The sequence below is a fragment of the Equus przewalskii genome, chromosome 6 (genome assembly GCF_037783145.1).
Source record: "Equus przewalskii isolate Varuska chromosome 6, EquPr2, whole genome shotgun sequence".
NCBI lineage: Eukaryota > Metazoa > Chordata > Mammalia > Perissodactyla > Equidae > Equus > Equus przewalskii.
This window is the reverse complement of record NC_091836.1, coordinates 3166507-3180150: the sequence shown is the minus strand read 5'-3', so window position 1 is coordinate 3180150 and position 13644 is coordinate 3166507. Positions and strand designations below refer to the sequence as shown.

At 60.0% G+C, this 13644-nt stretch overlaps 1 protein-coding gene across 3 annotated transcripts in view; it reads right to left on the bottom strand.

Moving 5' to 3' along the window:
• The window catches only part of HDGFL2 (HDGF like 2), a 20128-nt gene extending 6484 nt beyond the window's left edge, over positions 1–13644 (bottom strand). For all 3 annotated transcript variants that reach the window (XM_070622640.1, XM_070622639.1, XM_070622641.1), the window contains exons 1-6: positions 13472–13644; positions 10792–10868; positions 10557–10695; positions 4248–4439; positions 283–399; positions 128–199 (exon numbers count right to left, since the gene is read on the bottom strand). In XM_070622640.1, the coding sequence (XP_070478741.1) occupies positions 128–199; positions 283–399; positions 4248–4439; positions 10557–10695; positions 10792–10868; positions 13472–13543 (669 nt within the window). In that variant the 5' untranslated portion in view covers positions 13544–13644. The remainder of the gene's footprint in view (positions 1–127; positions 200–282; positions 400–4247; positions 4440–10556; positions 10696–10791; positions 10869–13471) is intronic.

The following is a 13644-nucleotide window of genomic DNA, read 5'->3' as shown; positions in this document are numbered from 1 at the left end:
CACAGGCGGAAGCTGGCGGCCCCTGCCTGACCCACGTCCAAAAGGACCCGACTCCAGTTGTGGCTGCGGGCAGGTGACCAAGGAGGGAAGCTCCCGAGGCGGGCACAGGGACCCAGAGCCCCTGTACCTGTTTCTTCCGTCCTGCGAGGGGGCCCCGCCGCGGCGCCCGGACCACGGCTTTCTTCTCCGGGGTGAAGTCCTGCGCGGAGAGAAGGGAGCTGAGCGCAGGCTGCACGGGCTGGCCACCTCTGCTCCCACCTGCGCATCCCCCCACCTGCCCACCTGGTCGCTGGTCTTCTCTGACTCAGACGAGCTTTCCGAGTTCTCCTCGTCGGACGGGGACACGCTGCCTTGGTCCAGGTCGCTGGAGGCCTTTCGAGCTCGTTTTGAGACGGACATCTGGAAGGGGAGGAGCCCAAGCGAGCGATCAGCCACCAGGAAAGCCTGCGTACTCGGCAGGGCCATCTCCCGCCTGAGCGCTCCCGGCCGGGGGACGAGCTGTAGTTCTGGAACCTTTGGGGGGGGGGGCGGTGGCAGGGGGCCACCCCTTTGAGAATCTGATAAAACCCAGGGATCTGGAAGCTTGCAGACGTGATGCTCAGTGACATGAGCCAGACACAGAAGGACACACACTGTGTGGTCCACTCACAGGAGGTCCCCAGAGGAGCCACAGCCACAGAGACAGAAAGTGGATGGGGGGCCACCGGCTGGGGGAGGGGTGGGAGTCAGTGTTTCATGGGGACAGAGCTTCAGTTTGGGAAGATGGAAAGTTCTGGAGACGGATGGTGGGGAGGGTTGCACAACAATGAGAAGGTACCTAGTGCCAATGATCTGTGCACTTAAAAATGGTTAAAATGGTAAATTTCATGTTATGTATATTTTACTGCAATAAAGGAAAAAAAAAAGAAAAAGCCAAACCAGGGATCCTTTCCCCAGAAAGACACGTGGACACGTTTTGGTGGCTGCAAAACACTGTAAATGTGCGACAGACCATCGCTGTGCGTACCTTTCAGAGCGGTTCGTTGTATGTGAATTTCACCTCAATACGAAATTTAAAAACATACGTCCATACACGTGTCCACAACGTGAGTTCAGTTTCAGGGCTTCATGGAGTCCGTGACACCCACCCAAAGAAGCCGACTTAGGAATTTTCACAAAGGAAGAACAGAGAAAGCATGGAGAATGAGCTCTGGAAACAGACCCCTGCCTGGGGACAACCAGCTACTTCTTGCCGGGGCGTCTGCTCAGTGACAAAGCCCGTCTACCTCCATTCTGTCACCACTGAGACTTGGGGGTTCTCGTCACAACAGTTAACTTAGCGGCTCCCCAACCCGTGCCCTGTCCAAGGCCAAGGTGTGATGGGCTGAACTGTGTCGCCAAACCCCAGGCGCACGGGATGTGGCTGCATTTGGAGAGGGGCCTTTGCAGAGGTGATTAGGGTAAAATGAGGTCATTGGGGTGGGTCCTGATCCAACAGGACTGGGTCCTTGTAAGAAGAGGAGATGAGGACGCAGACACGCACAGAGGGACAACCACGAGGGGACACAGGGAGGAACTGGCATCCACACACCACGCTGAGCGGCCTCGCAGGGTCCAGCCCTGCCGACACCTGGGTCGTGGCCTCCAGCCTCCAGCCCCGGGAGAATATACAGGTCTGTTGTGAAGCCCCCAGCCTGTGGTCCTCTGTTCCGGCCACCCAAGTGAGCAACTCCACTGAGTGACAAGCCAATGGGAGAGGAAGCTCCCACTGTCCTGCAACTTCCCGTCTAGGCAGGAGAGCCCACAGCGCTCAGTGAACCCCGAGAGCAGAGGGAGTCCTGTGAAAGTAAGGGGGCCCTGCGGGGGAGACAGGATGCTTGAGGGGGGTCAGAGGGAGCCGCCGAAAAGCCTGCAGGACGACGGCGGGACAGATGGCGGAGGAGCTTCCCGGCTGAGGAGTCGGTGAGTACAAAGGCTCTGGGGTGGCAGGCAGCTTGGCGTTTTCAAAGACGTGAAAGGAGGCCGGAGTGGCTGGCGAGTGGTCAGGGACCTTGCACCCCGCCACCCTCATCACAGGGGCGGGCGGGACCCCAGCCCGGCGGCGGGGAGAGTAGTATGTGAGTTGGGGGCCCTGTGTGTTCCTCTCATCCCCATGAGCAAGGGACTCCTAAGCCTGGCGCTCGGGGAACCCTCCAGAATTGCTGGACATTTCTGCCTCCCATGCACACTTGAGTTCCGACTCGAAGCAGTTCCAGGTTAAGCATTTCCAGCTGGGATGTGGCCTGGGCCCCAGACAAAAGGGCCGGAATCGCGAGGACTAAGATGACCCCACGCAGGACCCTCCCTCCTGACGTCCACACGCCAGGGTCGAAGGAGAGGCGTCAGGAGGGACCCTGAGGGCGAGATCCTGTGACCCCAGGACCAGGAGCGACCTGGGTGGTGGGTGGGCAGTGCCTGGCTGGACCTCCGACCACAAGACCTGGTGGCCGAGGTGTGTCAGAAAACCCTGATGAGAGGTCTTCTGTGGAGCCGTTAAGAAGAATAACTACAAAGACCAGGTCCGTGGATCCACAGAAAAACACCAACAAAACAGTGTTCACTGGAGAGAGCATAAAGTGGGCCCCACAGGAAAACCACAGCCCCCCGCAGACCGGGAAAGGAACAGCGAGGACGTGCTGGGTGGTGGGGCGCCAAGTGAAAAGGTTTTTAAAGTTTTTCCCTAGTGTGGTTAAAAAGTGTGATGACAACCTCTATTTAATGCCAAGTTGGCATACGGACCCATAAACAGTGGTTTCTGTCTCGGGGGTGGGATGGCGGGGGTTGTTTTCTACAGGTTTCTACTGAACTTCTCCAACAACTATACACAGAAATTACACGGGCTTTTAAAAAACAATGCCAACTACATCATTAAAAGTTGGGGGAAAGGGGCCAGCCCCGTGGTGTGTGGTTAAGTCCAGCGTGCTCCGTTTCAGCAGCCTGGGTTCGTGGGTTTGGATCCCGGGCGCAGACCTACACCACTCACTCGTCAGACATGCTGTGGTGGCAACCCACATACAAAAAATAGAAGATTGGCACAGATGTTAGCTCAGGGCAAATCTTCCTCAAGTGAAAACAGAGGAAGACTGGCAACAGATGTTAGCTCAGAGCAAATCTTCCTCACCAAAAAAAAAAAAAAAAAAGTTGAGGGAAAAAACTAAATGCTCAACAATCTTAATAATATCCACATCACAGACTACTTCTCAAACACTGAAAATTCCATCTTAAAAAATAATATTTAATGACAAGGAAATGCTCATATTGGGTAGAAAAACAGCAAGACACACACTGGATGTGTGATGGCCAATTCTGTACTTTACACACACCCCCGGGTGAGGCACATACGAGATGACAGAGAAATACATCAGGATGTCCAGTCCTTGGTGCAGAGGCCCCCTCGGATAATATGGGTATTTTCTGACTAGCTTCTTTACGCTTTTTGCATCTTCTAACTTATCTACAACGAGAATGGCTTACCATTATAATTGGAGCCACAAATATTATTTTTAAAAATAGTAAGAAGAATGCCTTACTCTAGTCACAAAAAAATGCTCCTAGAACCTGGTCCTTTCATTTTGCACCCAAATATTTGGTAGTCAAAGGGCAGAGGAGGAAAAAAGAGGCAGGAAAGAGAATCTATACATAAGAACCGAAGACACCTGTGCACACAGAAACCTGTGCCCGCCTGTTCACAGCAGCGTGATTTATGACGGCCCAAAGAGGAAGCCAGCCCAGGGGCCATCAACAAATGCACACACACACACGTCCCCCCACACTCTGGAATATTACACAGCTGTGAAAAGGAGTGACGCCCTGACAGAGCTGCACGTGGATGGACCTGAACACACGACGCTCAGGGAGAGAAGCAGACACAGAAGGACACGTGGCGTGTGATCCCATTGACGTGAAACGTCCAGAACAGGCAGATCCACAGACAGAGAGCAGGCCCATAGGTGCCAGGGGCTGGGGGAGGTAACTGCTAATGGGAAGGGGGTTTCTGTTGGGGTGATGGAATGTTCTAGAATTAGTGGTAATGACTGCACAACTCTGTGAATGTACTAAACTTCACTGAATTATATATTTTAAAGGGGTGAATTTTACGGCATGTGAATGGTATTTTAATTTCTAAAAGAAAGCATGATAAGAAAGAGCGGCAGGGCGGGAGAGTAGGCTGTGGGATGCGACCTCAGGGTGGGAGTGGGAAGGGCCAGGGCATCCCACCCCACCCCTACCTTCAAGGCCGGCGCCTTCCGCTTGAGGCCGCTGTTGTCACTGCTCTTGTCTGAGTCCGAGTCGCTCTCCATCCTGTCGCTGGCGGCTGTGGCGGTCACGGCTGTAACGGCCATGACCCCCCGGTCCTCGTCGTCCTCGCTCCCACCGGCCGGGTCAGCTTCGGGGGCCTCGCTGTCGGAGGAACTCACCGGCTGGGGGCGGAGGGGCAGAAACAGCATGTCACCACTAGGCTTGGGGGGGGGGCTTTCCCAACCAGGATGGCGACCCAGAGGACAGCACCCACTGGCGGGGTCTCAAATGTCAGGGTCCAGCCTCCTCGCTTCCCAAATGGGGGAACTGAGGCACAGAAAGCCCCGAGAGCTGAGGCAGGAGGGTGCGATGGACACGTGTGGAGGGCGCCAGGATTCAAGGGCTGCCAGATTTAAGGTCAAATCTTGGGCAAGTGACTTAAGCCTCTCTGGGCCTCAGTTTCCACATCTGAGCCATGGGGATGGCACCATTTTGGCCTCAAAGGGCTGAGGTAAGGATGAGACAGAAGTGGTACGTGACATACTCAGGAGGGGCCCAGAGCATGGCAAGAGGTCCGCCAGTGTTCGCTCCTGTAACTATTGTTGTGATTATCATGCGGGGGCCGCTGACCCAGGACTGGGCCTCCGGAAGAGCGTCAGCTTTCAGCAGGGCTGCTTCTGTTTTGCCCAAAATGCCCGCTCCGCAGAAATGGCCACAAGGACAGCCCCCACTTCTCCGGCGCCTCCTCCGTGCCAGGCACGTGCTGGCTCGTCTGTGAGCAGCGGCTGGCTGCCGGGCGGTGTGCGAGGCAGGTGGCGGGCACAGATGTGAGGGGGTGTGGTCCCTGGCCCCGCGGAGCTCGCAGTCCAGCGGGAGAGACCGAACACAGCCATGTAAACAGATCAACGTCCCAGCGTGGTGACGGCAGAAAGGAAACCACTGGTATGTGGCTGCGAAGTATGGGAGTATTTCGCGGTGGGTGATCGGCTGGGGGGGACCCTCGGAGGGCGTGACGTCTTAGCTGAGGAGCCATCCCAAGCATGTGGCAAAGTGGGGGCCAGAAACATTCCAGAAAGCAGGAAGGGCATGAGGGAAGGTCCCTGGATGCAGGAGAGGTCGGTGTGGCCAGAGCAAAGTGAAGGAGAAGAAAACGGCAGAGGAAAGGATGGGGCATGGCCGGGGCCGGATCATGCAGAGTTATCGAGGACCTGGGGCATCAGGCAGATGGCACAATGACAGTCAGGCCACCGGGCTTTCTTGGGTCCCTTTGGGAACTTGTTCTGGATGCTGTATGTTTGTGGGAGGAAAATGGACACACCCTGGTCGTATCCAGCCCTCACTCACTCATCCAACCAACACGATGGAATACCTACTATGCACTCGGCCCCGTGCTGGGGACTACAGACGGGTGAGAGAGGGTCTCTGCCCACAGGGGGCTCACAGTCTAATGGGGAGACAGACAAGTACACACAGTTACAACCAGGCACGAGATGGGGTGCCACTATGGCTCCCAAGGCAGTCAGCCCACCCGAGTCCGGGGAGAAACCTGACCTCATTATTTCATGAACTTCTTCTCTAAATAACTGATTTTTTTTTTTAAAGAAAGAAAGAGACTGGGAGTTTTAAGAGCCACATTCTCTGGAGACAACCCAAATGTCCGTCTACTGATGGACAAACAAAACGTGGGAAAGCGCAGAATGGAATACTATTCAGCCGTGAAGAGGAGCGAGGCCCTGACACAGCTGCACGTGGACGGACTTGCACACACGACGCTCAGGGAGAGAAGCAGACACAGAAGGACACACGGCGTGTGATCCCATTGACAAGAAACATCCAGAACAGGCCGATCCACAGACAGAGAGCGGGCTCGTGGGCGCCAGGGGCTGGGGAGGGGAGGATGGGAGTGACTGCTGATGGAAACAGGTTTCTTTGTATGGTGACAGAATGTTCTGGAATTAGAGTGGTGATAGCTGCACAATATTGTGAATGTACTAAAAACCACTGTAGTGTATCTTTAAAGTGGTTAAAATGGTGAATTTTGTTATGTGACTTTTACCCCAACTAAAATAAAAAGAATACTACTACCAAGAAAAAAAGCCCCTTCTCTTGGTGCGATTATAGTTAGGGCAATGGATGGGAATGGGGCACGCGCGGCAGCCAAGAAGAAAGCGAGGAGGACCCGAAGTGTACGAGATCCCACGAGAGGAGTCTCCCGGGGCACCCAGACGGGCACACGGAGTGAGATGGGGACGAGAAGCTACGAGAGGCGAAGTCTGTGCAGCCGCGTGACCACAGGAGGGAACAGGGCCCCAGACGGCCGGCCGGAGGCAGAGGCGAGCACACCACGTGGAAGGGTGTGGAAGAGCATGGAAGTGCGGCAGGAGCATGCGGGCACCAGAGCTGGGCCCAGATGGTGACACAGGAGCCGGGAGCCCCGTGGAGGGAGCGGACGGGAGGGAACTGGGTCCAGCCGTTCCTCTGGCTCCATCGCACTTGTGTGCTTCCCGCCCTACCCCCCGAGCGGGTGGGAGCCCCCCAGCCTTCATGCACAAGCCCTAATGAACAGGCGAGAGAAAGGGCGACCAGGTGTCGAGAGGACCTCCCACTCAGCACGAACACCTTCATCTCCCTTGAGTCACTGTGACCAGGGGCCCTGAGGCACAGTGACAGGGCCGCGTCTGTGTAATGTGTGACAAGATTAAAACGTTAAGACTGAGGAGGTCAAGCCCCAAGCCTAAAGGCGGGAGAGAAAAGTCAGGCTATGACAGTGGGGTCGGGCCCCCTCTCCTCCAGGGCGCTGTTTCTCTTGGGAGCGTCCCTGCTGAGTAGAAGCGAGATGCCATCCCCCCTCCCCTCGGGGGCACAGCGGCGCAGAGGGGAAGCGACGACGGGACGGCTGGTGGGTGGCAGCACAGCGGCGAGAGCCGGCGCTGGTTAAGGGCGACGCGCCAGACAGCGAGCTTATCGTCTGTGTGCCGGGTGGGGGCTGCCATCCCCACGTGCAGATAAGAAGAGGCAGCGTGACAGCTCAGGACCACACAGCGACTAAGCCACAAAGCCGGACGCCAGCGTGTCTGCCCCGGCCTCTGCCTGGGCCACTGGACACAGCTACCGCCTATCAAAACCCCTCTGTGCTCCTGGCCAGCTCTTGACTGGCTGTGATCCGATTTGTGCCTCAACAGCCAGGTCAGGCGACCGGGATGAATGGGCAGGTTCCACAATGGGGGAAACTGAGTCTCCGGGGAGGTCAGTGACTGCCCCACACCGAGCTTGTAGATGAAGCCAGGACTCTGAGTCTCCTGGGGCCAGCCCAGGGGATCCAAGTGCCTGCCAGTAAGGGCTGTGGGCCCCTGGGCCACATAGAGACGTCTGGGGGGCAGGAATGCCAGCCGCACGGAGAGGAGCCGGGGACAAAGGCAGAGAGCCGGCCCCCTCCAGCCTTCCCGAGGCCGGCTGAGTGACACGCCAGCACACCTTCCTCCCACTGCGGTGACGGATCGGGAGGGGCCTGCAGGGAAGCGAAGGGCAAAGCCAGCCGGCCTCTGCTTCCCCATTACCCCCGCCATCTCCCACCGAGCACAGACTGCGTGTCACCGTGCCACGTGCCGGATGCCCATCCGCTTCTGGATTCGCCTGAAAAGCCTGTGAGAAGCCGGTCCTGCCACGATCCTCTGTTGCAGGGGAGACCGAGGCTCAGAGAGGTGACCTCAACTCCCCAGGCGCACGGTGAGCAAGGTGGAGAGCCGGGACTCGAACCCAGGGCCGTGCGTCCACACAGCAGGGCTCCTAAGCCCAGACCCCTCCTCCAGGCACCGACCAGAAGGAAGAGATTTTCGGCGCGGGAGGCGGGAGGCCTGGGTTCAGCCCTGGCTCAGCCCCAACCAGCCTGAGCACCTTGGACAGGTGCCTCTTCCTCTGTCACGTGATGAGGCGCATTAGGCGGATCCTTCCAGGTCTATGGTTCTCAACCAGGGGGGACGTGTCCCCCGGGGCACACTTGGCAATGTCCAGAGACATGCTGGTTACCAAGATGGGGGAGATGCTCCTGACTTCGTGGGGTGGGGATCAAGGATGCTGCTTAACACCCCACAGGACGGCCCCCCCAGAGAATGATCCGGCCTCGAATGTTGAAAAGCCCCAGTCTAGGTCAAAGAGGCCTCAGTGTGCTCACCTGTAAAATGGAAGAGACGCCACCTGCCCAGCCCACTCTCAGGCTTAGTGTGTGCAGCTGGAACCACCTCCCACCTCCTGGAGTGGCAAGGGGACGTGGGGACAGGCCTGGCTGTAAACCCTTGGGGAGAGCACCTGCTGAGTTAAGGCTGTCGCAAGGAATGAGGCCGTTCTCAGCGTGCTGACGTGGACCCGTCATCAAGATATGTGGTTGGAGGAATAAAGCAAAGGAGGGACTCCCATGCTTTAAAAAAGAAAGCTACCCGGGATTTCACAGGAACAAGGAATTCTGGAAGGACACAGAAGGAAACGGCAGTGGTGGCCGTCTGGGGAGGAAATCGAAACAGTGTCCGGGAGGCAGGACTGACCGCACCGCGTGTGCCTGGGGCCTTTTCAGTTTTGGACCATGACTCTATTTCCACTCGAGAAGTCAAAATAAAGGACAAACTTGAAGGACCAAGAGATGGCTGAGGTCCCCCGGGGCGGCGCCTGCAACAGCCGCCTGCGGCCGGCTCCCTCGGAGGCATCGAGGACCGCGAGCGGGAAGACACACCTCGAGGGCGCAGGCCTCCGGCCTCCACTGGGAAACCCCCCATCGAGGGGCCCAGGGAGCTGCGTTCCCAACCGCCTGCCGTTTGGAGGGGCGGCCAGGTTAGAGAACCGAAGGGCAGCGAGCAGCTCTAGCTAACAGCCATCCTCACCTTGGGGGGCTGTCAGGGGCGGGTATAGGGTCAAGGCCGCACCGTTTCCAAGTTCCGTTCCTCCAGGGCAGGCACCTGTGTGCTACTTGGCAAGCTGGGGGTGTGTGGCAAATATTAAACGTCGCCATGACTCACCGGGCGGGCACATGCTTAGGACGTAACCAAACAGAGCTGGAGCTGGGGCCAGAAAAGGATCTCGGAAACTCTGCCACCTTACAGACCTTCCGATCTGTTTACCCAAGTCGCGGCCACGCAAGCCCGCGGAGAGGCGGCGGGCACCACACCAGGGGGACCCATCACAGAGGGAGACCGGCACCGACGTGCGCTCACCGGGGCCCGGCCCCTCCAGCGGGCCCGCCAAATGCCTGGCGCTCCAGAGCCATCTGCAGAGCGAACCCCGGATTCTGGACTTCGAGCTCCCGGGAGGGAAGGACTGTGTCTGAGTCCTTTCGGATTCCTGGTCCCTAGTACAAGCACTAGTGGCAGGTGGCGACACAGGAGTCTGTGCCGGACCCACGGTGGCCTCAGCTGCAGGAGAGGCACACCCAGACCCTCGGGAGACCCCGCGTTCTCAGGCGGTGCCCATACCACGGAGCTGCTCAATCCTTTGCTCACAAGAACCAGACCCTCTCCGATGCCTGCCCCCTGCCCAGACCGTGCAGGGTCCTTTCTGTCCCTAACAGTCAAGCTCTGCCCCCGCAGTCAGCCCCATTGGCCCCCAGCCACCCTCGAGCCCACCCCGCCCCTCCTGAGGGCAGGCTAGCCCGCCCCGCACGGCTCCCACAGGAACCCCCAAAGTGGTGGGCACAAGCAGCGCGGAGAGCCCGACCCGCCTCCCCACATCTGCCCTGCACCCCAAAATACCCGATTGAGGAACCCCTCTGCCACCCTCCAGCGGCCCTCCACGGCTGGATTCTTCACGAATTCAGCTTCCACTTTTCTCCACGCCTTCCTTTCCCTGAAGCTTTCTAGACACCGACTTGCCACTGAGGTGTCATCTCTGTCCCCCTTGCATTTTTTTCCACCTGAGCAAGAACTCTCACATCTACGAACTGTGGCTTTTTTTTGAGTCTGAAACCTGGGGGGAGGCAGAGGGTGTTAACGGACGAAAAAAATGTTTTTCCTTAAGAAAGTGAAAGTTTCTGTAAGAGCTATAACAACACTTCTAAATGCAGGCTAACCCTAAAGCGGGGGTCTCACCGAGGGGGTCCTACACCCCTCTGCCCTGCCCAGAGGACACGGGGGCATGTCTGCGGGTATGTGTGGGTGTCACACCTGGGGGTCTCCTGGCATCGAGTGGGTGGGGCCAGGGATGCTGCTCGACTCCCCGAAGCCCCCAGGACGGCCCCCCAGAGAGTGACGCAGCCCCCACTGGGCCCCAGAGCGCCGAGGCCCTGCCTGACGCGGGCTCTGCGCCCGGGAACTCACCAGAGGAGCGCTGTAGCTGGCGTGGGGATTGTTCTGGATCTCCCACAGTCCTTCATTGAAGCCTTTCCTCTTGTTGGGCTTGCCGTATTTGTCTTTACATTTGTCGTAGGGAAACAGGTCCTTGGGGCCCAGGAAGGCTCTGGAGAAAGGAACCACGGGCCGGTCCCAGGTGAGCCGGGCCAGCCCGGGAGGCACCGGGATGGGGGGAAACCGCGCCCCCGCTGGGGAGACTTACGTTTCGTGTGTACCGAAGAAGAAGATGGGGTATTTGTTGGGCGGGGGCTTCACGGCACCGTCGGCGATGTCATCGATCTGCAGGGAGAGGCGGGTCAGGGGGTGGCGGGAGGGGGGCGGGGGGCTTCACCCACTGACGCAGAAATCAGCCAAGTTACTTGCGGGGAAGCACGTGGGGAGGAGGGGAGCCCTCAACCTAGGGAGATGCATCACTTGCCAGTCAAGCACCTGCATTCTTCTCTGCACCCCACCCCCCTTGCACACCTGTCCCCTCCCCCACACTGCTCTGTCGCCAAAGGAGGGGCTTCACCTGAGCAAAGCCAAATATGGTCCTCTGGGCAGCCAGGGGGCGGGGCCGAGCTCAGCTTCTAGGAACTCCCAGGACCCTCCCACGGACCCCCTCCCGCAAAGAGGCGATGGCTGGCGGGTCTCGCAGAGCCCGCAGCTGGCAGCTCCAAGGATGCAGAGGGTGGCGGGTGGGCTGCAGGAGCCAGGCCCTGAGCATCCAGGAAGTCCCACCCTCTCCCGACAGGCCCATGGGCTCCGGCAGCTGTCAGTCACCTCCCCACAGGAGGCCAGCAGCCCCTCCACTTCCAATCAGGTGCTTGGAAATGTTCCGGGCTCGGAGAGCTGGCTGGAGGGGGGGCGGAGGAGAGGGTGAAGCTGGGACTCCGGGAAGAAAGGAAGTGCCCGTAAAGTTTCCTCGCTCCCGTGTCCCCCAAGAAATTAGCACGAGCCAATCAGGTTAGAGCGGGTTCCCTGGACCCCATTAATTCCTTTCTATTCTCTTCAACGCCTGGAGGGCTCCTGGCATCCTCCCGCCGCCCCCCACCAGCTTCCTTCCTTGGTTCTCCCAAAGTCCTCGGGCCGCGCTGTGGGCCTCAGGCATCCAGCCTAAGCATCCTGCTCCCGCCAGAAGCATCCCCAACTCCATCACTCTGTGGACCAGCCCCGCCAGCGTTCCAGGCACCGCTTCTGCTCCAGCCTCACCCAGGACCTGCCTCGGAGCGTGAGGCCCAGACATCCTAGCCGTTCCGCTCCGGGAGCAGCCCTGGCCTGCCCAGTGGGTGGTCCCCGAGCCCCAGCCTGGCATCCGGTGGGAGCCTCTCCCACCAAACCCCCAGCTCTGTGATGCCCTTCGTTCCAGAGGGAGGGAGGGTGCGACAGGCAGGGAGCGAGCTGAAATCTCTGGGCACTCCCCGTGCTCGTTCTATTGAAGCCCCATCTTCCACTGTTCCCTCCTGCTGCCTCGGCCTCCCGCCCCCACCCCCCTAAATTCCTTCAGTCCCACCATGCATATTCCACCAACCTCAGCCCTGGGTGACTTCAGCCCTAAGACCTGGGAGGACAATAACCTCTGGGTCCCTCCTCCACACGGCCCTGCCCTGGACACTGCCTGGATCTCCGCTCTCTGCAGACCTGGGACTCCCAGGCTCACGATGCCCTCCAGACCCGGACCCCTCGGACCATCTGGGTCCTCTGGATCCCAGCTCCCTCCAAAGGGGAACCCCAAAGTCGCCTTACCCAGCCCCCTCCCTTAGATGTCTCTCCGTGGGGCGTGAGCCCCTGCGGTGTGGCACTGATCTCGGATTCAAGCTGGACAGAACAGTACCCCACCCCAAGCCTCCCTCCACCAGGGTCTGGGGGTGGGGGGGGCGTTGCGGTGGGGGTCTTCACAGGGCTCCAGTCCCCAGGGTCCCCCAAACAAGTCTTATTCCAACCCCTGGTCCCTGAAGCCCCGCATGTTCAGCTCCAGAGACCTCGTGAACAAAGCCCCCAGCCCCATTTCCAGCCCTGGCCTCTCCCAGCCCCCTCAGCCTTGACCCTCAACCCCCCTCCCTTACTGCACCCCTCACTCCTAGCCCCCCTTCACACGTGACTCTCTGCCCCCAGCTCCTCAGAATGTGGCTTCTCCTGGCCCCCCAGTAAAGCCCTTCAGGTTGGAGCACCCCCCTCCCATTAGTTTCACGGTCCCCTCAAATCCCGCCCCTCAGTTCCCCTCAAACCCGCCGACCTCTCTCCAACTTGAACCCTGGTCCCTCAGGCCCCAGGTCCCGCGAACCCCATCCCTCGGCCCTTGAACCCCCGTGTGGGTACCCCAGTCCCAGGACCCTCAGACCTCCAGGCATGCGGGTCCCCCAGGTCCTGGACTCCCCAGACCCCGAAGGGCGGGTCCCCCAGGCCCTGGTCCCCCCAGACCCCCGAAGGGCGAGTCCCCCAGGCCCTGGTCCCCCCTGACCCCCAGAGGGCGAGTCCCCCAGGCCCTGGTCCCCCCTGACCCCCGGAGGGCGGGTCCCCGAGGCCCTGGTCCCCCCAGAGTCCTGGAGGGCGGGTCTCTCAGGCCCTGGTCCCCCCAGACCCTCGGAGCGCGGGCCCCTCAGGCCCTGATCCCCGCAGACCCCCAGAGCGCGGGCCCCTCAGACCCTGGTCCCCCCAGACCCCCGGAGCTCGGGGCCCTCAGGCCCTGGTCCCCCCAGACCACCGGAGCGCGGGCCCCTCAGGCCCTAGTCCCCGCAGACCCCCAGAGAGCGGGCCCCTCAGGCCCTGGTCCCCCCAGACCCCGGGAGCTCGGGCCCCTCAGGCCCTGGTCCCCCCAGACCCCCGGAGTGCGGGCCCCTCAGGCCCGAGGCCCGCACTGTCCCACCCCCCCACGGCCTGGCCCATCTCCCGCGCGGCCTCACCCGGGCCGGCCAGTGCGGGTAGCCCTTCATCTTGGCGAACACCAAGTCCCCGGGTTTGAAGGCGTGCGGCATGCTGGCGGCGGGAGGCCCAGGCCGCGGGAAGCTGCGGCGGCAGCAACGGCGGCAGCGGGAGGCGAAGCCGGGGGCGGGAGCGGGGCGCCGAGGGGGCGGGG